Source organism: Pecten maximus, chromosome 12 (assembly GCF_902652985.1).
Source record: "Pecten maximus chromosome 12, xPecMax1.1, whole genome shotgun sequence".
Taxonomy (NCBI): domain Eukaryota; kingdom Metazoa; phylum Mollusca; class Bivalvia; order Pectinida; family Pectinidae; genus Pecten; species Pecten maximus.
The window spans coordinates 3,985,870-4,007,744 of record NC_047026.1 but is presented as its reverse complement, the minus strand read 5'-3'; the positions used below and the strand labels follow the sequence as shown (position 1 = coordinate 4,007,744).

Here is a 21,875-nt window from a genome sequence, read left to right as displayed (position 1 = left end):
GTACGTGCAGACATGTTTGATGATTAATACAATGTTTCCTTACCTTGAGGATGTAACAGAGAATTCTCAAACCCGATAGATGATATTTTTGGTCGTCTAACCTGAATAAAAATGTCACCCTGAAGGTTGGAGATTTCTGTCACGTCCTTAAGGTGGGATGATTATTTTTCTAATATCACAATATGTTATTTACGCAGAGCCCGGTTTTTTAAATAATTATTTAATCTTACTAATAATAAGAAATAAACCCACAACGTAAACGATAAAATCGCTGTATACAACGCCGCTTTTGGATTGGTTGATACAGCGGCGAAAGGATTTCTAAAAAATAGTCCATCAGTAAAAACGGATTGAGTAGAGTAGATTTAATCATAAGGATTAACTTGAATATATATTTTCTTTATTGTGAAGCCATAACACATGAAACCGGGGTGTGCTCTCATCGCAATTTATAAAAAAAGAAAGTATTACATATGTTAACGTGACGTGTTTGAATTGTCGACGTGACGTCATTGTATTGTTCCCAATACGTGTTATACCTGTTACACTCAATGAGTGATAGAGCCTAGGGGTTGACGGGATAAATCACACCCTAGGGGTTGACGGGTTAAATCACACCCTAGGGGTTGACGGGTTAAATCACACCCTAGGGGTTGACGGGTTAAATCACACCCTAGGGGTTGACGGGAGAAATCACACCCTAGGGGTTGACGGGAGAAATCACACCCTAGGGGTTACGGGTTAAATCACACCCTAGGGGTTGACGGGAGAAATCACACCCTAGGGGTTGACGGGAGAAATCACACCCTAGGGGTTGACGGGAGAAATCACACCCTGGGGGTTGACGGGAGAAATTACACCCTATGGGTTGACGGTAGAAATTACACCCTAGGAGTTGACGGGAGAAATCACAATCAATGGGTTGACGGTAGAAATTACACCCTATGGGTTGACGGGAGAAATTACATCCTAGGAGTTGACGGGAGAAATCACATCCTAGGGTTTGACGGGAGAAATCACACCCTTGGGGTTGACGGGAGAAATCACACCCTAGTGGTTGACGGGAGAAATCACACCCTTGGGGTTGACGGGAGAAATCACACCCTGGGGGTTGACGGGAGAAATCACACCCTAGGGGTTGACGGGGGAAATCACATCCTAGGGGTTGACGGGAGAAATCACACTCTAGGGGTTGACGGGAGAAATCACGCCCTAGGGGTTGACGGGAGAAATCACAATCAATGGGTTGACGGTAGAAATTACACCCTAGGGGTTGACGGGAGAAATCACAATCAATGGGTTGACGGTAGAAATCACATCCTAGGAGTTGACGGGAGAAATCACATCCTAGGAGTTGACGGGAGAAATCACATCCTAGGGTTTGACGGGAGAAATCACACCCTTGGGGTTGACGGGAGAAATCACACCTTAGGGGTTGACGGTAGAAATCACACCCTAGTGGTTGACGGGAGAAATCACACCCTTGGGGTTGACGGGAGAAATCACACCCTAGGGGTTGACGGGGGAAATCACATCCTAGGGGTTGACGGGAGAAATCACACTCTAGGGGTTGACGGGAGAAATCACGCCCTAGGGGTTGACGGGAGAAATCACAATCAATGGGTTGACGGTAGAAATTACACCCTAGGGGTTGACGGGAGAAATCACACCCTAGGGGTTGACGGGAGAAATCACACCCTTGGGTTTGACGGGAGAAATCACACCCTAGGGGTTGACAGGAGAATTCACACGCTAGGGGTTGACGGGAGAAATCACACCCTAGGGGTTGACGGGAGAAATCACACCCTAGGGGTTGACGGGAGAAATCACACCCTAGGGGTTGACGGGAGAAATCACACTCTAGGGGTTGACGGGAGAAATCACACCCTAGGGGTTGACGGGAGAAATCACACCCTAGGGGTTGACAGGAGAAATCACACTCGAGGGGTTGACGGGAGAAATCACACCCTAGGGGTTGACGGTAGAAATTACATCCTAGGGGTTAACGGGAGAAATCACACCCCGGGGTCGACGGGAGAAATCACACCCTAGGGATTGACGGGTAAAATCACACCCTAGGGGTTGACGGGAGAAATCACACTCTAGGGGTTGACGGAAGAAATCACACCCTAGGGGTTGACGGGAGAAATCACAACCTAGGGGTTAATGGGAGAAATCACACCATAGGGGTTGACGGGAGAAATCACACCCTAGGGGTTGACGGGAGAAATCATATCCTAGGGGTTGACAGGAGAAATCACACCCTAGGGGTTGACAGGAGAAATCACACCCTAGGGGTTGACGGGAGAAATCACACCCTAGGGGTTGACGGGAGAAATTACATCTTTGGGGTTGACGGGAGAAATCACACCCTAGGGGTTGACAGGAGAAATCACACTCTAGAGGTTGACGGGAGAAATCACACCCTAGGGTTTGACGGGAGAAATCACACCCTAGGGGTTGACGGGAGAAATTACATCTTTGGGGTTGACGGGAGAAATCACACGCTAGGGGTTGACGAGAAAAATCTAAAACAGCTATGTGAAACGGAAGACAAATTTGTGAATGAAGGGAAAAAATCCTCTCATAAATCAAGCTCAGGTTCTTTTTATTTCCGTATGAATTATTTTTTATACAGATACCATATCAGAGACAACTACAGACAACACATAAGATATTCTCATTCCTTGTAAACATTTCGAATTAAATCAATGTCATTGCAAACCATACACAAAAGGACTGGACGCAAGTTATCACAACTTATCAATGTCTTCTCCGTAATACAATTATACATATGGAAAACTTAGCAACGGCATAATGATAAACAGCATATGATAACAGAATAGGAAAAGGGAAGGGTAGGGGAAGATGGAGAGAGAAAGAAGGATATACTTGTAGGTGAAATGAGAAATTGTAAAAGGTACCTTGTAAAGATGCAGTGATAAACCAAGTTATAGATCACGTTTCCGGTTTTATTTCTAGATAATGGTATCATATCTTGAAAATTCTGGGATGTTTTAAGAGACATTTAGTTATAAAGGAAACTCGTCTTCAACTTTGTTACTCATAGTACAGATCTTTATTTTCTTTTTATCTACAAACATTTACAAGTTTATTAAATATTTCAATAACGAGATAAAACGTGCATTGCTTCCGTCCGGAACATGAGTGATTCATTTGTGTATTCTGTTTAATAACTGTTGTAAAGTAGAATGTTTATTAATCTATTTATGTGAATCACTGAGGCGTGGCCACGCCACATGTATTTAGGGCGGGGTAGTCGACACCTACATCTATATATATGTTTATTGTGTTGTAATTTTCTCGCTCCTTTGATGTGTTCCAGCCAATTGCAGATCGCGATATTATTACGTCATAGGAACACAACCAGCGTTGTAGACTTCATGTGAATTGTACCAAAATGTGATATTTGAATGATTTTTTAAACTTTTAATATAAAAGAATAAAAACATTCACCGAATTGTCTAAATAACTACCCGTGTCAAATTTTATTAAAAAAATTCATTTAAATTGATTTTTTTTATTCAGACTGGGGTAACTTAGAGGTGTGATCGGATTACGTTTGAATTTTAAGCTGACAATGCTATGTGAAGACCTCTTTCATGACCTGTATAAATATGTATGTAAATGTGTGTTATATTGTTACATTTTAATCAGCAGGCGTTATGACAGTGGAATGTACATGTGCAGGTGACGGACAGACGATCTTTGGAATCCGAAAGGTACAGTACCATTTTCTCTTAGCCGGTACCTTTAATTGGGGGTCAGCATCGCTCGCTCATTTACAGAACTGGTACCAAGAAATCGAACCAGATTCAGTTAATTACGTAAGTACTGTATTGTGAACAGTAATATCAGGCACGAGTAGACCGGCGTAATTAGCATATGACGGTATATAATATTCTAAGCATGTAGATGCAATTGTCATCTCGCCCCTATGAACAATGAGTGGAAGTTCTACGGGGTTACTAGGCGACACTGTCAGTTTCTCTTGAGTTTCTAATAAGATAATGTAACAATTGGATTAAAACCTATAGTGTGCACGTGTATTACTATGCAATTCCATAAAGTACTTCCGGGACACACCCTTGATCCATGTTGTCCTCCATCGCGTAATTTCATCTAACATGCGTAAGATATATAGATATACAGCTTATGCAGGGTTTATAATGCTGTGCACAGTGATACAATGTATACCTGAAATACTACGGTACACGGTACAAAATGATACATTGTATACCGGAAATACTACTGTTCATGGTACAAAATGATACATTGTATACCGGAAATACTACTGTTCATGGTACAAAGTGATACATTGTATACCGGAAATACTACTGTACATGGTACAAAGTAATACATTGTATACCAGAACTACATCTGTCACGGTACAAAGTGATACATTGTATACCGGAAATACTACTGTTCATGGTACAAAGTAATACATTGTATACCGGAACTACATCTGTCACGGTACAAAATGATACATTGTATACCGGAAATACTACTGTACACTTTACAAAGTGATACATTGTATACCGGAAATACTACTGTACATGTTACGAATTGATACATTGTATACCGGAACTACCTCTGTCACGGTACAAAATGATACATTGTATACTGGAAATACTGCTGTTCATGGTACAAAGTAATACATTGTATACCGGAACTACATCTGTCACGGTACAAAATGATACATTGTATACCGGAAATACTGCTGTTCATGGTGCAAAGTGATTCATTGTATACCGGAAATACAACTGTACACGGTACAAATTGATACATTGTATACCGGAAATACTTATGTACATGATACAAAATAATATATTGTATACCGGAAATATTACTGTACATGGTATAAAATGATGCATTGTATATCGGAAATACTCCTGTACACAGGGATACATTGTATACCGGAAATACTACAGTACACGGTACAAAGTGATGCATTGTATACCGGAAATACTACTGTTCATAGTACAAAGTGGTACATTATATACCGGAAATACTACAGTTTATGGTACACAGTGATGCATTGTATACCGGAAATACTACTGTTCAAAGTACAAAGTGGTACATTATATACCGGAAATACTACTGTTTATGGTACAAAGTGATGCATTGTATACCGGAAATACTACTGTTCATAGTACAAAGTGATAAATTGTATACCGGAAATACTACTGTTCATAATACAAAGTGATACATTGTATACCAGAAATACTACTGTTTATGGTACAAAGTGATGCATTGTATACCGGAAATACTACTGTTCATAGTACAACGTGATAAATTGTATACCGGAAATACTTCTGTTCATAATACAAAGTAATACATTGTATACCGGAAATACTACTGTACACGGTACAAAATAATACATTGTATACCGGAAATAGTACAGTTCATGTTACAAAATGATACATTGTATACCGGAAATACTACTGTACACGGTACAAAATGATACATTATATACCGGTTGTTAATAGCATAGTGGTATAATTTGTACACACAATTGGTATTGAATATTTGTTTTTGAAAAACTTCTCGCAACAGATGAACAATTTGTCCATTCAACAGTCTACACAAATACATACATTTACGACTACAAATTTTTCAGAATATATCTATATATCAATAACACAATAGAATTAGTCTCTGTACACGATTATTGTTGTAAAATAAAGCGCGTTCGATATATGTTGTAGACCAGAACTCGTAAAATGGATGAGGGAGGGGTCATGTCTTCCATATAACAAGTCATAACTTTATAAACCACCATCGTATTCTTATGAAGATTTTTTTGTGGACTTGTCGTACATCAGAAAATCACTTATCGATGAAGACCACAGACAAGTTGTAAGAGCACGCGTTCGATTTGGTTGACTGATGACATGTCGATAGGGCGCATGCACAATGTGATCAGCCATGTGGAACCTTGGTGCGGCGATCTCCCTAGTAATACATCACCCAACCAATCCAAATCTCTGTAATATATATTTTTTTTGACACTGCAGTTACAATATACTTCGTTATAAAAGCTGTCTTTGTCATATCAGAATAAAAAAATATTTCTTTGGTAAATGGTGACATTTAAGAAAATAAACCTAAAATGCTTTGGAGAAAAAGTACACGTGTGTCAGGGGATATCAGTTTTTAAATGTCACATGAGAAATTTAGGATAAATACAGGGAATACATATCGTCCAAGTTTTTCTTAAAAATAAACCGGAAGTGGTATAAAGCGATTTATCAACATACATGCAGTTGTATATCTAAATGTAATGTATTTCACAACCAATTATTTTGTTTCAGATATTTATTTATTTGTTTTTAAGCTTATTATACATCTTTTGTGAGTTTTTTTCAATATTGATTTATCCATGGTGGCTGTAATTGTACATGGACCGCAATACAGCATAACTATATGACTTTTAGCCTCTTTTTTACCCCAATTTCCAACTGAACGTTACAGAACTTATTACAGCTGATCGCAATGTCCCCAGAGTTCTAATCAATGTACATTGAATCTAATTGGATCCGGAAGTCCGAAATTCAATAAGATAATTTTTTTGTGTAAGCCATTCTATAAATACGTTTTACTTTTACTCGTGTTTTCTTCCTTTCTCCTGTCCTTCCCGTACCACTAATATATACACACACACATATATATATATATATAGATATATATATAAATGTGTGGTTATCTTAAAGATCCTGTACCAATTGATAACCGGAAGTTGGTCAGCAGGGACATCTTCTCCATTTTCCTGGCTCCTCAGAGGAAAAATACACTGACATTATCTTAATTTTATGTACTGAAGAGTCATACATATTATTACAAACGATTCTTTTTTCATATTTAGCGATTTGCTGAGAATAATCACTTTCACGAACACGCTTTTCTTGTCATAATTCCTCAAATAACAGTACACATTGTCAAGCTTGTCGGTGACCTTATCACGCGTGGATTAGCATGCTGATGGTGCCGTAGCCAGGCTAGGTCATGCGTATAATTTGGTGTACATATTTTTCACACCTTCGCCAACCCGACTCCTTTTTTGACGTTCCTAGCATTGCTTAATCTGCAGGGGGTTGATTGATAGTGTCACCTCCCGCGTTGGTTAAGCGCATGCGCACACAACACGGTTTTATTACTATGCTTCGAATTCCAATTTTATTTATTTGTCATATCTTTCTTTTTTTCCAGAGCAGCACGTCTGCGAGGAAGCGATCACTGAAGAATTATCGGAACAAACGAAGGAGTATGTCTGCGTCACCAAAACGTTTCGAATCACCGCCTGATCAACTGCATTCTTCAAATATGGAAACTATTTTTAAAACATTTGGGAAATACTGTGAAGTCGTAGTCAATCCGAAAAGACTTAAGAAGCACACCCTGCAAATATGCTGATACAGAAACTTAACGTCTTTAAAATGAACAGAAACATTCGAGTTTATTTATATTTTTCTATATGGATATTTATGGCCTTCGGGGCGATAGTGTTAAACATCATCAACGTGGACTGGAACCAGACAGAGTACGTGAACGGTGTAATCATTGTCGTGGTCTTAGGGGTACTCCAAGGATCGGTGTTCGAATTCCCTGTGCAGACGATAGCGACACTGATCGTCGGGGGCGAGACCCGCCATAACAAAAAAGCCCGTTGCAATCATTTCACCATCGTTCTGAATTACAACCTACTTGCCCTGGGCCGGGACGACATTGATGAGTGTTTAGACACTATGTACGAAGCTTATATCGGCAATCTGAGACCCAATGTGTCGGCTGTACTCGTCAGCGCGACCGGCGCCGAGGAACTAAAGGAGTACGAAATTGAGGTTGTGAATAAGTTCCGGAGTATCATTTATGATCAGCTTTATAACGAGGGCATAGCGTTCGCTAAGAGTGATCGGGACTCGATTGATCCGCTACACTACGACAATGTTTGGCAGATGTACGAAGATATTGATAAGGCGTTGTTTATCAGGGAATATCTCCACCAGGTCTGTGATAGATATGCCAAGGAGTTCATGGTCATTCACAGGGTCAGCCGCGTGCTCCGGAAGTGCGGCCAATATCAGGACCTCATGCTATTGTCGGAAGGTGATGACGTAGCGTACACGTACTGTGACGTGGAATATTATCAAAAAAGCGCGCGTCGCTATGGTGAACCACTATTTCACCAATCAGAGGATGTAAGCAATATTTTCGGGAGAAAATTTGATTATACGTTAGTGTTGGACGGTGATACAGGTGTTCCGCGAGGAATGGTTTTCGACCTCCTCGAGATCGCTGCAGCCAATCCCGAGCGCGGAATTATCCAGCCATCTATTAAACTTCACTGTTCCCGAACAGACACCATCTTTATGCATCTGGAGTCAATGCGGCAAGCTATTTATAGTCCAATGACGAATGCGGTCATGGCACTTCTTGGACAATCAGCGTATTTCGGAAAGGCGATGATAAAAAATCGTATTTACATTGATAAGGTTATTGGCACGCGCACGAACTTGATCGAGCTCGTGCCTGTTGATGTGCTTAGCCACGACACGTTTGAGGCGGCCATCTTACACCCATTGTACGCTGGCTCTACTCACTTACTAGAGGCACCCTCGTATAACTTCGTCACTTGGAATATAAGAGAAAGACGATGGAATCGAGGAGAGGTTTTGTTGGCCATGTATTTCTGGAAAAATGGCATCGGCAAACCAATGCGTTGGATACAACAAAAGTTTCAAAAGGAAAAATTCAACAAGACGAAACTTCGAACAGAATCCAAGTTAGATTTCGTAAGTTCTTATGTGGCCTACTCTGCTCTCCGTCAGATGTTGATGAAACCTCTGTTGTTGTTTTATGTGATAATCCACATCAGTGTCCACCTCCGTTACAGGTACGCCTCCATTATAATCATCATGTTCCTCGTTCTCGTTTTCCCCAAGTTCGCCACGTGCACAAAACACAACTATAAATACGTCATCCTGGAGACCATCGCCTCCATAATCCAGTTTACACCGGAAGCTATCATTGGATGCGTGCGCATAGTAAAAGCCGTCCAGGCAAATTTGTTTGCTAATGTTAAATGGATTCCCCAAAGAGCGGTTGAAGAGGAATTCCGAGAATCTAATCCATTTTGGTTCAGTTTCAAACATCTGTGGGGATATTCAGCATTCGCTCTTATTTGTGGCGTGTTAGTGATATTATTTCTACAGAGGGCAATGTTGATTCTTGTTATGCTAGTTACACTCTTTACGTTGCCATTGTATACAGGAGTGACGTCACTTCCGGTTGCGGCTTCTAACGAAAAGAGCGTGGTTTACAAGCCGGATAAAAGCGCACATGTTGCGTACAGTGTGGCTGCGACACAGGGAGTGTATACGTCACTAGGCACACTGCGTTCTTCCGGTACATACACCGGAAGTACTAATGGTACCTTCAATGGAAATCCCGACATGCCTCCGGTGTGACACTGCAGTTACCGTAGTCCCCAAACTCATCATACTTGAACCTTGGGTACTCAATCCTCTCTCTCATTTAGTGTCTCTAACAAAGGAATTGTGCTCGGTGCTATTGGTGGAAAGTTCGAGGTGAAGTAATATATATATATATATGCAATATATATCATCCATACCCAACGGTCTGACGCTAGAACTTTCGGAACTCCTCTCTATTTAGTTAGCGTCATAAAATGTCTACCTCAATGTCGTACTTGTATTATACAAATATATATTTATAGATCTCGTACATTTTTATCATAAAATAATATTGCAGAACATGTCTGATTTGTTTTCTTGTATTTCATATCAGATCCAAGTTATGTGCAAATGTCACTCTCGTGAATCAAGTTTTCTTACGACATGTGAAATGTTTAAAACAATAACAGCGTTGACATGCGCTCCAACAGCTGTTTTAAACTTCAAACACTGCGCATTCGTCGTTAAATTATTTATAGCTGATCGTCGACAACTTTCATTGTTTTCCAAGGTGACACTTGCTGGCGGCAATGACAACAAAAGTTTCTTAAATAAAACGGTATATACTGCTTTAAAAGCACAGGGGCCTGGCACAAATTTTAATTATATAATATATATTTACTCTTCGGACCACAGGGTTGTGAACTTGTACCAAATCCCTGTTCATTTGCTGTAATTGTAGAAGCTGTCATCCGGCTTTGTCATCATTTGTCTTCCTAAATACACACAATTTTAGACATTTTTTTAAAAGCGTTGTCTTAAACCGACAGGCGTATCTCAGACTTGATAATTAATATTCTTACTAGACTACATAATACAATTTATACATTGTATGTACAATTTCCTTTCTTATTTATTTAGATATGTAAATGCGACATTTTGTTTAGTAAATCTTTGATTTAGATCAAAAGAATCTTCAAACAAAAGATAAATACATTTTTAGCTTACATGCTTTCACCACCAAGCACTAACATGTTATTTTGCTTTGAATTTGTTTATAGGTTTAAAACATGTGTATCTATTAAAACAGTGAAAAGTGACCAAGTGTCATTGTTTTCAAGTTATGAAATGAACAATAAATTATTTGAAGTTTTCTAATAACAAAAAGATCTGGGCATTGTTCTATGATGCAAGGGGTTTCCTAGTGCGACATAGTTAATACAATACAAATTCACAATGGAGCACGTGGTGTCAGCTAGCTGACCTTCGAATTCAAAAAAAATAAAGTTGCAGTAAATCGTCAATGATATTACTTATTTTAATTTTCAACTTTGTTCTGTGTCAAATTTGGGCGTTATAAGTTTGTTGAATATGTCAAAATAATATGCAAATGAACTTTGAATCGAATTTAAACTAAAGACACATGCATGTAGTTAAAATTTACAGGCAAGCGTGACTCGGATATCAGATAAGACCATCCGGATCTACTCTGGTTTTTTCATTTGTAATACCCCAGGCGTTCCAGACGCAAGCAATGCAGGTTTACTTAGTGGTTAACCTCTGTCATTCAATATAAACCTTCAACTCTGTACTCGAAAATGAGTTGTAAATCAATTTATATCAAGTCGGCATTATTCCAAAGCCTGCTGTATACATTTGTCATCTGACTAGCGCATTATGATAATGTCTTTAAGTACAGCTTTTATAATTGTAAATGGGCAATTTACTGAAAATATCCATTTAACAGCAGTGAATAGAACTACTTCCGGTCCAGCAAGATCACCTGCAAATAATGCTATTTTCAAGTGTTACATATCAAAATCCTGAAAAGGTATATACATGAAGCCTGTAAAATTATATATCTGACTCTAAATATGTTTTTTAATATTATCAGCAAAAACACCGTTTTATTTCAAATTTTAGCAAAACCACAAGAATTAAGACTCGCGGAAAAGTGAAAAATATCGCTATCCAGATGTACGCGAAATAGTAGAGTAACTCATATGTAGGGAGTAGAAAATGTGATGAATAGGTAAATTATTCAAATGAAGTAGCGCGCTAATTAACAAATGTATTTAATCAGATGCGTGATCAGTAAATCATTCTTAAGCACCTATGTTATAGTATAGTCCATGCAGTCAAAATCTAGAGCGAAAGATTACTGCACACAATACCGCTATGATTTATGTTTATATAGATATATCAAAATATAGAGCGAAAGATTACTCCACACAATACCGCTATGATCTATGTATATATAGACATATCAAAATCTAATATTTGGATACATTTTCTAGAGTCACATGACGATGGTTCCCACACAAAGACTAAGGTTATATGACGACGATGACCACACAACGTGAATATCATGTCATGTGTGTCCACACAACATCTAAGGTCACATGACGACGGTGTCCACACAAACATCTAAGGTCATGTAACGTCTGAAAACAAAACCCACTAATGAATGAAGTTCGTTCACTCATTCAAAACCGGAAGTCAAATTCTTTACATACCGGAAGTAGAACTTTCGTTATACCGCAAGGATATTAACCCGTATTATCACGAAACACATTATTGATGGCGATCGAGCTATTAAAAAGGCCGACAACTGCGAATAAGATGATATATCGACCTAATCGAGATCCGATCGGGACCAATGAGGTGTGACGAAGATTCAGTCAAGCATCACTCGGTCATCATGATAGGTCATTCTCTTTTGTCCGGGAGTGTTGACCCTCCCTCGCCTATCACACGTTGGCGTTGTCAATGCATTCACGCATCAGTTTCGCTCATGGCAAAACGAACCTAAGTGATCAAATGGTTGTCGCCATTTTCGTACTTTTAATCATGTCTTAGTGGTGTTCCTCAGTGTAATCACGGGACTGATTTGATCATGTTATAGTTATATGATAACGAACCATGAAGGCAGGAGATAACAGGACAATATTTTAAGACATTTGACTGATTGACTCTTAAAATGAAGAGGATACCGCCATTTAAATGAGCCCCGTTATTGTAACTTAAATTCGATAAACTGGGGGCAAAATAATATATATATATAGAGAGAGAGAGAGAGAGATTTACACAGAGAACCTTAGAGAATACTATTGGACCTGATATTCCGGAAGGCTAAGCGTCTTCTGCTCTATAGACGACATTGACATGTGATGTCACGTTCTCCAAATAAGAACCGGATTTGTGACAAAGGAAACACAAAGCGTAGTTTCACGGCAGATAAGGAAATGTAAGACTCCAATGGCGAGCATAAAACTTCCCCGTTGACTTCATCAATCTGCCATCAGACCAAGATAACGTCAAATGTACCCGTCGTACGCTATTGGCCAAGTAACGTCATATCAATCTCATCATATTCGATGATGACGTCATGTTTACACCAGTATATTACACGATGACGTCATAGAAAAATTCGTCTTATATATGATGTGATGGCGTCATATCAACCCTCATCATATTGTATGACGTCATATTCAACTCGTCACATTATGTCATAAAACCCCGACAGTCTTTGATTACGTCACATTAACCTCATCACCATGTGTGATGATGACATAACCTCTCCATTTATACAGACGATATGGCAGTCATTGCTTCCAACACGTGATTGAGAACCATGGCTTATCTATAGTTTGTGCTTGCTTAGTCACGATTTACAAAATGGCGACTCTCTCAGGTAAACAATTTCCTTAACATTGTTTATGGAATCTATATTTTGCAAAATTTTGAAATTGAAGCTGATTTATCTCTGAATATTAGACAGGGCAGGTAAATGGTTTTGGATAACATCAGGTATATGGCTGACCAAGACATATCATGGTCGCTATTAGGGATATTCCTATGGGGGTGGTCAGTGGAGAATGTAACACGAAATTGTATGACATGGAATACGCCAACATAGGGTTGTCGGTTGGCACAGGGGTAACACACTTGCCTTTCACCCATGCGGCCGGGGTTCGATTCCCCGATCGGACGTGGGGTTACCTGCCCGACCATGTGGGTTTCCCCCCGGTACTCCTGTTTCGTCCACAGTAAGACCCCTCACGCGCTTCAGTCCTGGCCAACAAGCGTGATTAATATAAATTGATTTAACAATTGTTTCGGGATTGTTGTAAAATAAACAAAGTTTACATTTACATAAACAAACGCATTGAGAGGCAACGTAGTTCAGATCTTGAGAAATCTTAAATACATGTATATTCAATGTTGTTTTCTTCTCTGATGGTTTGGCCTTCCACATATTTCTTCTTTTCTTTTTTTTTTTTTTTTTTTTTTATAAATGAGCCATTATATGGAACAAAACATAATTAATCATTAATAGTTTGTTGTTTTTACATGCCAGGTGTTATATTTATCCTGTTGGTGACCACAGGTATGTAGTCTGTATGACGTCATATAGTTAAAGACTGATTACGGGAAATACATTTTTGTATGTTAAATCTATCGGTAAAGAAATGCTGAAATAAATAAAATAAATAAATAAATAAATAAATAAATCCGGACACCAATTTTTACATCTGTAGTAAATTGTCATTTAGGAAACGGATTTATATAAGTTACTACAACTTGTTTCCGGATAATTCTGAACCTAACTTTAAATTGAACTATGAATGAAAAAAGTTATATAAACATTTCATCCTGGCTATGTCTGATGTTATTCACAGGACTTTTGTTTTTGTTTTTGTTTTTTTGTTTCAATATTTTTTTTTTTCAAATTTTGTATGTCGTCCTGTAGGGGCTGCACTGGAGTGTTTGTTCTGCATGAACGCCAACCAACAGCTTGACCACTGCCATCCCATTACATGTGCTCAACACGAGGTACGGCGTCTTGTCGGGTAACACATTATTCGCTGAAGGTGGTCAATATAGAAAAAAAAGTATGTGGGGTAAGTCTCCATTAATTAAGCACCTGCTGAGCAATTAATTCACATCGAGAACAGTCGATAGTTTCCGTAAGCAATAAAGTACTTTTACGGAAAGTAACGACAGTTGTCGATTGATTCAACTTGTCAAAACATTAAAATAGATTTGCTGACGACGTGGCATACGTAATTGGAGGTAAGGCACTGTTTCATTTATCAAATAATTTTCAGTTTAATATTATAAATCTGGCTGAATTTGTTTATAAAACAGTTTTGTTAATAAGAGGAATTACACTATAGCACAGGCGTCTGTCTCTGGTAAGTATAAAAAAAAGTATTAGCCCTTACTCCGGGAATAGGGGCTAATATATTTTTTTATAAATACTAACCAGAAGCAGACGCCTGTGACCATAGCAACCACATTTTAAACATGACTTCCGTACTCGTGTAAATTTTGCCCATTATAAAGTCGATACATTTTAATTTAGATACATGTAGGTGATTCTGTTTCTATGTGAAGCTGTTTATCCATGCTGTCCCCGTAAATTCGTTTCAGGAGTGTTTTTTTGAGAGGACCGTGGACCTGGATACATATGACATCTTACACAACGCCGGATGTCGGGATAGAGCGGTGACTATTATATTAAACATGTTCTTCCCCGAGAAATGAGGCGAGAACGTGCAGAAGATGTATTCAGCTGAAACAGCTGTATTTATATTACAAAATTGAAAAAAAGTTAATTTAAACATTTAACAGAATATTTACACGTATTTAAAAGGATTTATTTCTAAAAAAAAAAACAGAAAAACAACAAAAAAACAGAAAAAAAAATTAAAAAAAAAACAAAAAAAACAAGTCAAACCAACAAACAAACTACAAACTATCTGAAAGAATTAGGCGTGTTTTATGTAATATAAAAAAAAACCGTTATACAATTAACCGAAGTATCATATACATGTATATCTAAACAGAGGAACCCCATCCGGAACTCCTTGGGGAATCTACATTACAGCGACAATACCCGATGAGTTCAGGATGAGAGAAACCCCTGTGTATATATTGTTATAATGTAATATTATGGGGCCGCGGTGGCCGAGTGGTTTAAGTCAAATAAGGTGTCCCGACACTTTATCATTAGTCCTCCACCTGGTACTCCGGATTTCCTCCACCTCCAAAACCTGGCACGTCCTTAAATGACACCGGCTGTTAATAAGACGTTCAACAAAATAAAACAAAACCTCTATTATATAAGACAACTTGTAAATTGGTACAAATATCATTACATTCAATGGACACTGTAAAATCGTTTATTCCAAGATCTCGTATATTGAAAGCCCCGATGAAACCCGCTAAGATCTTCCTAACTTCTATAAATATACATTATTTCTTATAACCCTAGTATAGTACCATAATTATGATATAAAAAAAGATTTCGCAGATTAACAGTACCTACGAAATCAGCGAAAATAAAATCCCGCGATAATTAATGATACTACAGTATTCACTCCTTCATCTATGTTTTTGTTTTACTCGTTTAACGCCTACACGACTCCGCCTATTGTCTACATAGGTTTCGTCTCACCGATTTCATTTATCAGTAAAACTAACAGCCGAGCATTCTGATTCACTACGGATGAAGATACATTTTATGCGTATGTCTCCATTTTTGGCACCTGTCGCCATCTTAGATAAAAAAAAAAAAAATTTGTATTTATTTTATTTTTCAAGTTTTTTTCAGCATAGTAAAAACATAAATATAACACATACACTTACACTCGCACATAAGATCATAATCACATCACATATATGATATCATCATTATCATCGATATCATCATCATAGTTCATTATATCATCCTTTTCATGCTACACATTCAATTCCTTTACACACATTAATTCTGAAATATTTAAGATACAATGTAGTGACCACACCTATACCTACAGTGTACATCATCACGATCATCATCATGATAATCATCATCATCATCATCATCATCATCATCATCATCATCCACTCAATATATCACAATCAACATATATATATACTATACAATAAGTTACAAGTTACAATAATTATCTCACATAGTGATCATCATCGATCATCATCATCATCATCATCATCATCATCATCATCATCATCATCCACTCAATATATCACAATCGACATATATATACTATACAATAAGTTACAATACAAGTTACAATAATTATCTCACATAGTGATCATCATCATCATCATCATTGATCATCATCATCATCATCATCATCATCATCCACTCAATATATCACAATCAACATATATATACTATACAATAAATTACATGCAATAATTATCTCACATAGTGATAATCATCATCATCATCATCATCATCACTCGATATATCACCATTTTCATTTCATGCTATACAATATTCAGTTACATACACTAACTATCTCAGAAATAGTGACCAAAAACACTATCATCATCACACATACATCATCATCATCATCATCATCATCATCATGCAACATAATCATATATATTTGTTATGATATCATCAACATCATCAACATCATCCTATATCCTTATTATCATTTTCCTCATATATATTCATTATGATATCGTCATCATTACATATATATATAATTAGTAAAATAACAAAATCATCATCATCCACACGTTTACATTATGACAGTATATCATCAACATACACACATTCTCCATACCCTCACAAAAATCATCACATCCATTCCACAACAAAAAAAAACAACGAGAGAGAGAGAGAAGAGAGAGAGAGAGAGAGAGAGAGAGAGAGAGAGAGAGAGAGAGAGAGAGAGAGAGAGAGAGAGAGAGAGAGCAAGAGAGAGAGAAGATAGACCGGGCTAGAAATGAGACTTACCAAACAAATATGTCAAATAAAACCGTAAAAAATAATTGTCATAGATATTTATCTTACATAGCTATATCAATTGAATCTAGGGTCTCCAGGGAAAGTAAGTAGAGAAACATAAAAAAAAAAAAAAAAATAGGATATAATACACTGGACACCATATATCAATTCAGAAAAAACTGTCCGCCAATTCTAATAATTTTCCCCACTTTCTCCATTCTTTGTCAAAGTTCTGCTGTACCTGGTCACCTTGGCTATTAGCAATATATTTTTGAATGATATAGAAATCTTTAATAGAATTAATCAGAGCATGTGGACTTAATGTTTTATGTAGACACCTTGTCTTGTATATATAAAACTTAATCATAATCAAAATTTCATTATCCAGTCTATTTGTTGTAATATTCATATTTTTTACAAAAACACCAAAAAGGAAACTTTTTTTGTTAAATTGGAAAGGAATAAAGAGAGCATCAAGTAGTGTTTCTACACTTTGCAAAAATCTTTGTGTTTCTCGACATTCCCATAAAATATGAATAATCGTTTCTCGCTCTAAATTACATAGATTACATATTGGACTATTCACCAGGCCTATTTTAAACATGAGAGCATTTGTTGTTAGTATATGTTGAACTATTCTGTATTGAAACCATTGTAGTTTTGTGTTTTTTGTAACCCTAAAAGGAGTTCCATAAATGTCTGACCAATTCAATTCACCATCTTCAAAAACTTCCTCCCATTTTCTCCTACCTCTAGAAATAATACTATTTTTAACCATCAGATTATATAGATCCTTAGTCCCTTTAACACTTTTCAGGAGTAGTAATATATTATTAGGAATGATTGGGTAGACTATTAACTGTTTTTTTTCAAAGTTCATCTTTGCTAAGTATGTTCTGACAGCAGCAATCACACCCTGATATTGGAGAAAGTTAGTGTTTATTTGGTAGATCTCAGTAAATTCTTGAAATGAGTAGAAAGTGCTCGTACTGTGATTTTTTACCAGATCATTAAATATTGTTACTCCTCTATTGTACCAAACTTTGTAAAAAATCGTTTTTTTCCCAATAACTAAATTTCTATTATACCATAATGGCATGGTCAGTATGAGGCTTTCCTGTTTTTCCCTTACCATATCCGAATTATTGAACCGTATCCATGCTTTAAACACATCCTTCCAAAACTTGTTTTTACATTTATTCTGACATTCCTGAATATAACCACTGCCACAATTAGATAGCTTATGTAAGTCTGAGTGTGTCTTAAAAATAACTTGCCACTTGCATGTTTTCTTATATAACCTTCTCACCCAACCTAATTTCAATGAGTCTATAAACAATCTTACATTTACCATTTTAAGACCCCCTTCATAATAATTCTGGGTTGCGACATCTCTCTTTATTTTGTCAGCCCTACTGTTCCATAAAAATGCGAAAAGAATTGAGTTAAGCTCCTGCAGAATTAATTCATCAGGGTTTGGCAAGGAAATAAACAGATGATTAAACTGTGATAATAAAAGAGATTTTATCAAAGTTATTCTCCCAAGAGGTGTAAGTGATCTTCTAGTCCATGTCTTAATAAGCATTTTCAGTTTAATTAACTTTTTATCAAAATTTAACTTGGGAATCTCATGAAGGTTCACACTAAAATCAATTCCTAGCAGTGTAAATCTATGCCTTCCCCATTGTAAGTTTAATTCTGGCAAAAAAATATCATGACTATAAATTTTACTCCCTATCCAGACAACCTGCGTTTTATCAACATTAAGTTTCAAACCAGAGATACAGTTGTATTTGCAAATGTATTCAACTCAATAATAGATTCTTTTAAAGACCTTTCGGATCCATCCAGTATAAGAGTGGTGTCATCAGCATACTGAGAAATGAGAATGGGACAACTATCTAACTCAATACCCTTTATCTTATTATTATTTCTAAACCTAATACCAAGTATTTCAACACACAGAATGAAAATAAAGATAAAATGATTGCCTCGTACCAGCCGGTGGAAGATAAATCTTCAATTTCTCCCTATCGAGCGTCACACCCCACTTGTATAAAACTGTGACGCCCCGTTTGTTTTGTGTAAACTTATCAGTTATCAAGTAAGGATGCTAAATATGTCAAAAAACAAAAAACAACAAAAACAAAAAACAAAAAACAAAACATACTTGTAAGATGACTTAAATTCAAAAATAGTCAAACTTATCGACCGTACATATTTGTGATAGTTTAATTCTAGTCCAACCAGAATGCATAATCACAAATTCAGCGAGCGCGAAAGGAAAACAAACAGCTTTCAAAGTTAGCTTGGACATTAGACAAACATCAAATATCGTTCCTTCAATTGTAACTTCACAGGGTCTTGACACGTCCCTATGACCCAGAATGAATAAGTAGCCCTGTGGTCAATTGTTCATTCTGGGTTATAGAAGCGTGTCAAGCCCCTGTGACTTGAAGTCGTTCAATAAAATGATGCTAATATCACCACAGGGACCTAACATTGTTTTACAGTCTACACGTATTTGTATTTCGGTGTTCGACCGGGGGTGTCATTTTTACTGAATTTTAATCTTGATCCCAACAAAACGTCTGAAAATGTGCTATACACACTAGGGAAGGTTCAAATGCATGTAGACTGTAACAAATTATCGGGTCCCTGTGAATAGCAACACCGCTTCAACTCACAGGGTCTTGAGAATTAGTTACAGTCTACATGTATTTGGACCTCCCCTCAAGCACACTATAGGGGAGGTCCAAATACATGTAGACTGTAACTAATTCTCAAGTCCCTGTGCTTCAACTGTGGGACTATCCATCGCTGATTAACATGTTGTCCTATAATGTAAGACTTCGAGGTTCGACAAATAATAAAAATGTAAATATCCGATATTAAACATAAAAAAATCACGATATGAACCTTCGAAGTCTCTTACATTATAGGACTAATTAACGTGTACTTGTGTCTCCCTACAGCTGTGTCAGTACATCACAATGGTTGGGCAAGGGAAGAAGCGAAGGAGGAGTGTCGTAGTGAAGAGGGGCGACATTCAAACATCCGCCCCTGTTGAATACCGGTCCTGCTATGACTGCTGTGGCACTCCAGGGACATCGGGACAACCTTGCAATGCTCTCCTGTGTCACCAAAGTGAGTCACGTCTGTCATTGCCTAACACGAACAGAGTTTGGTTTGGTTTGGTTTTATTTGTTTAACGTCCTATTAACAGCCAAGGTCAACAAAAACAGTGTCTGCTCAGTAACAGTATTTTATCAACATTATATATATACTATTTAAAGGGTTTTCACTGGGGAATGCTACTTTGATCCGTAAACAACAAGATCGTTGGGGAAGCAGGGTTGTTACTATCAATAAATGGAAAATTTATAACTGAAAAATTGAAATCATCATGCTAATCATTCATCTTTAAACGTTTTGATTACATTGTAAGTCAAGATTCGTGGTATATGTATTTGTAATAATAATAGAGTAATAAACTTTATTTTCTGAGGATAAAATACATGTTTATAGTAATGTTCCACATGGTCCTTGAGTTTGTGTGGGCAGGTTACTTTAAAAGAAATGGTCACATATTGTGGTACTGTAATGTTATGTTACAGGGAAGTCGTTGGGTTGGAGGGATGGAATGTATATTCATATTCTTCTTGTGACACTATCATGCTTATCATGTCTTATTCTCATTTTCAGATTCTACGCACACCACGGCAAGCCATTGAAAAAGGCCACATTTCAAGAAATAAATTGGTTTCTTTGATAAAACTCGTCGATCTTTTGTGTTTTATAAATTCACGGATCCCAATCGACAACAGGATATTAGCACGAGTTCTCAACACATGGTCAATATGTATCATAGTATATTACTGTAGCTATGATGCATACAAATGTGGATCGTGGGTTGGGAATTCGTACCAAGTCCCTGTGAAATTGACCTATATGTATCTTTCTTGTTTCAACAGACGCCGGGAAAACTTCACTAACATTTAGCCATAGTTTTTATTCTGACATCCTAGGCGTGTTGTTAGGAGTATTTTTATATCCATGTTCTAGCAATATTTTGCATATGTTTAATTTTCGTTGTTTCAGTTCTGTCGCTACGACAAAACGATGTTCAGTGGAACTAATCAACGAAACGATCGACTAGCCCGAGTAATATAACTCCGGCTGTAAGATAACATCTGCTACCATCTCTGTATTGTCAACATTTCCAGCACAGGGGTTTGTAATAAATGTTAATGATAAAAATCAAAAGTAGAGCCGTGATCAGCATATATATATATATATATACAAACCCTTGTGTTTCAAGTAAGAAAAATGAGTGAACGTGCCAGGCGAAATTCAAGACTTCAAAACCTACGCCCTGGTACTAGCGCAATATTGGTTAATCTCTGCATAACTGAAAGGACAATGGAATTGAAATGAACAATAAAATATTGGCGTATTAATTCAAAAACAAACAAAAATGCACAATTTTAAAGCGAGGACAAAAATATTAAGTATGGTATAGCAAAATTTACACAGTTAAGCCCTTGACAATGATAAGGTTAATAGGAGTGAGACCAGGCGCCCCGGAAGGATAAGCCCGGGCGGCAGTTGTCACGACCCCAAAATGATGTGAGGTGACATATTTTATGGATCAACCAAAAAAAGATAATCGAAATTTCACGAAAGAAAGA

General features: G+C 37.3%; 2 protein-coding genes across 4 annotated transcripts; both read left to right on the top strand.

Moving 5' to 3' along the window:
• The first annotated feature begins 3,666 nt into the window (after window positions 1-3,666).
• Window positions 3,667-9,798, top strand: LOC117340056. Its single transcript, XM_033901820.1, has 2 exons — window positions 3,667-3,743; window positions 7,231-9,798. Exon 2 carries the CDS (start codon window positions 7,428-7,430, stop codon window positions 9,486-9,488), a length of 2,061 nt encoding a protein of 686 aa, XP_033757711.1. The 5' UTR covers window positions 3,667-3,743; window positions 7,231-7,427; the 3' UTR covers window positions 9,489-9,798.
• Window positions 9,799-12,986: 3,188 nt separating this feature from the next.
• On the top strand, window positions 12,987-20,961 carry LOC117340055. 3 transcript variants are annotated; one of them, XM_033901819.1, is made up of 6 exons: window positions 12,987-13,128; window positions 13,795-13,824; window positions 14,188-14,338; window positions 14,871-14,945; window positions 20,160-20,331; window positions 20,890-20,961. In XM_033901819.1, exons 3-6 carry the CDS (start codon window positions 14,255-14,257, stop codon window positions 20,916-20,918), a joined length of 360 nt encoding a protein of 119 aa, XP_033757710.1. In that variant the 5' UTR covers window positions 12,987-13,128; window positions 13,795-13,824; window positions 14,188-14,254; the 3' UTR covers window positions 20,919-20,961. The 3 variants fall into 3 exon arrangements, 2 of the variants coding, with proteins under 2 accessions (XP_033757710.1, XP_033757709.1); XM_033901818.1 differs by having other exon boundaries at window positions 12,988-13,128; window positions 14,188-14,270; XR_004535356.1 differs by lacking the exons at window positions 12,987-13,128; window positions 13,795-13,824; window positions 14,188-14,338 and adding an exon at window positions 14,408-14,510.
• The last annotated feature ends 914 nt before the right edge of the window (window positions 20,962-21,875 follow it).

What these genes read in the sequence shown, in the direction of transcription:
- LOC117340056 (XM_033901820.1), top strand. Translation starts at nt 7,428, where the DNA reads ATGCTGATACAGAAACTTAACGTCTTTAAAATGAACAGAAACATTCGA.
- LOC117340055 (XM_033901818.1), top strand. An exon ending in TATCCTGTTGGTGACCACAG is followed by an intron (nt 13,825 to 14,187) that starts GTATGTAGTCTG and finishes GTCGTCCTGTAG; the next exon opens with GGGCTGCACTGGAGTGTTTG. An exon ending in TTACATGTGCTCAACACGAG is followed by an intron (nt 14,271 to 14,870) that starts GTACGGCGTCTT and finishes AATTCGTTTCAG; the next exon opens with GAGTGTTTTTTTGAGAGGAC.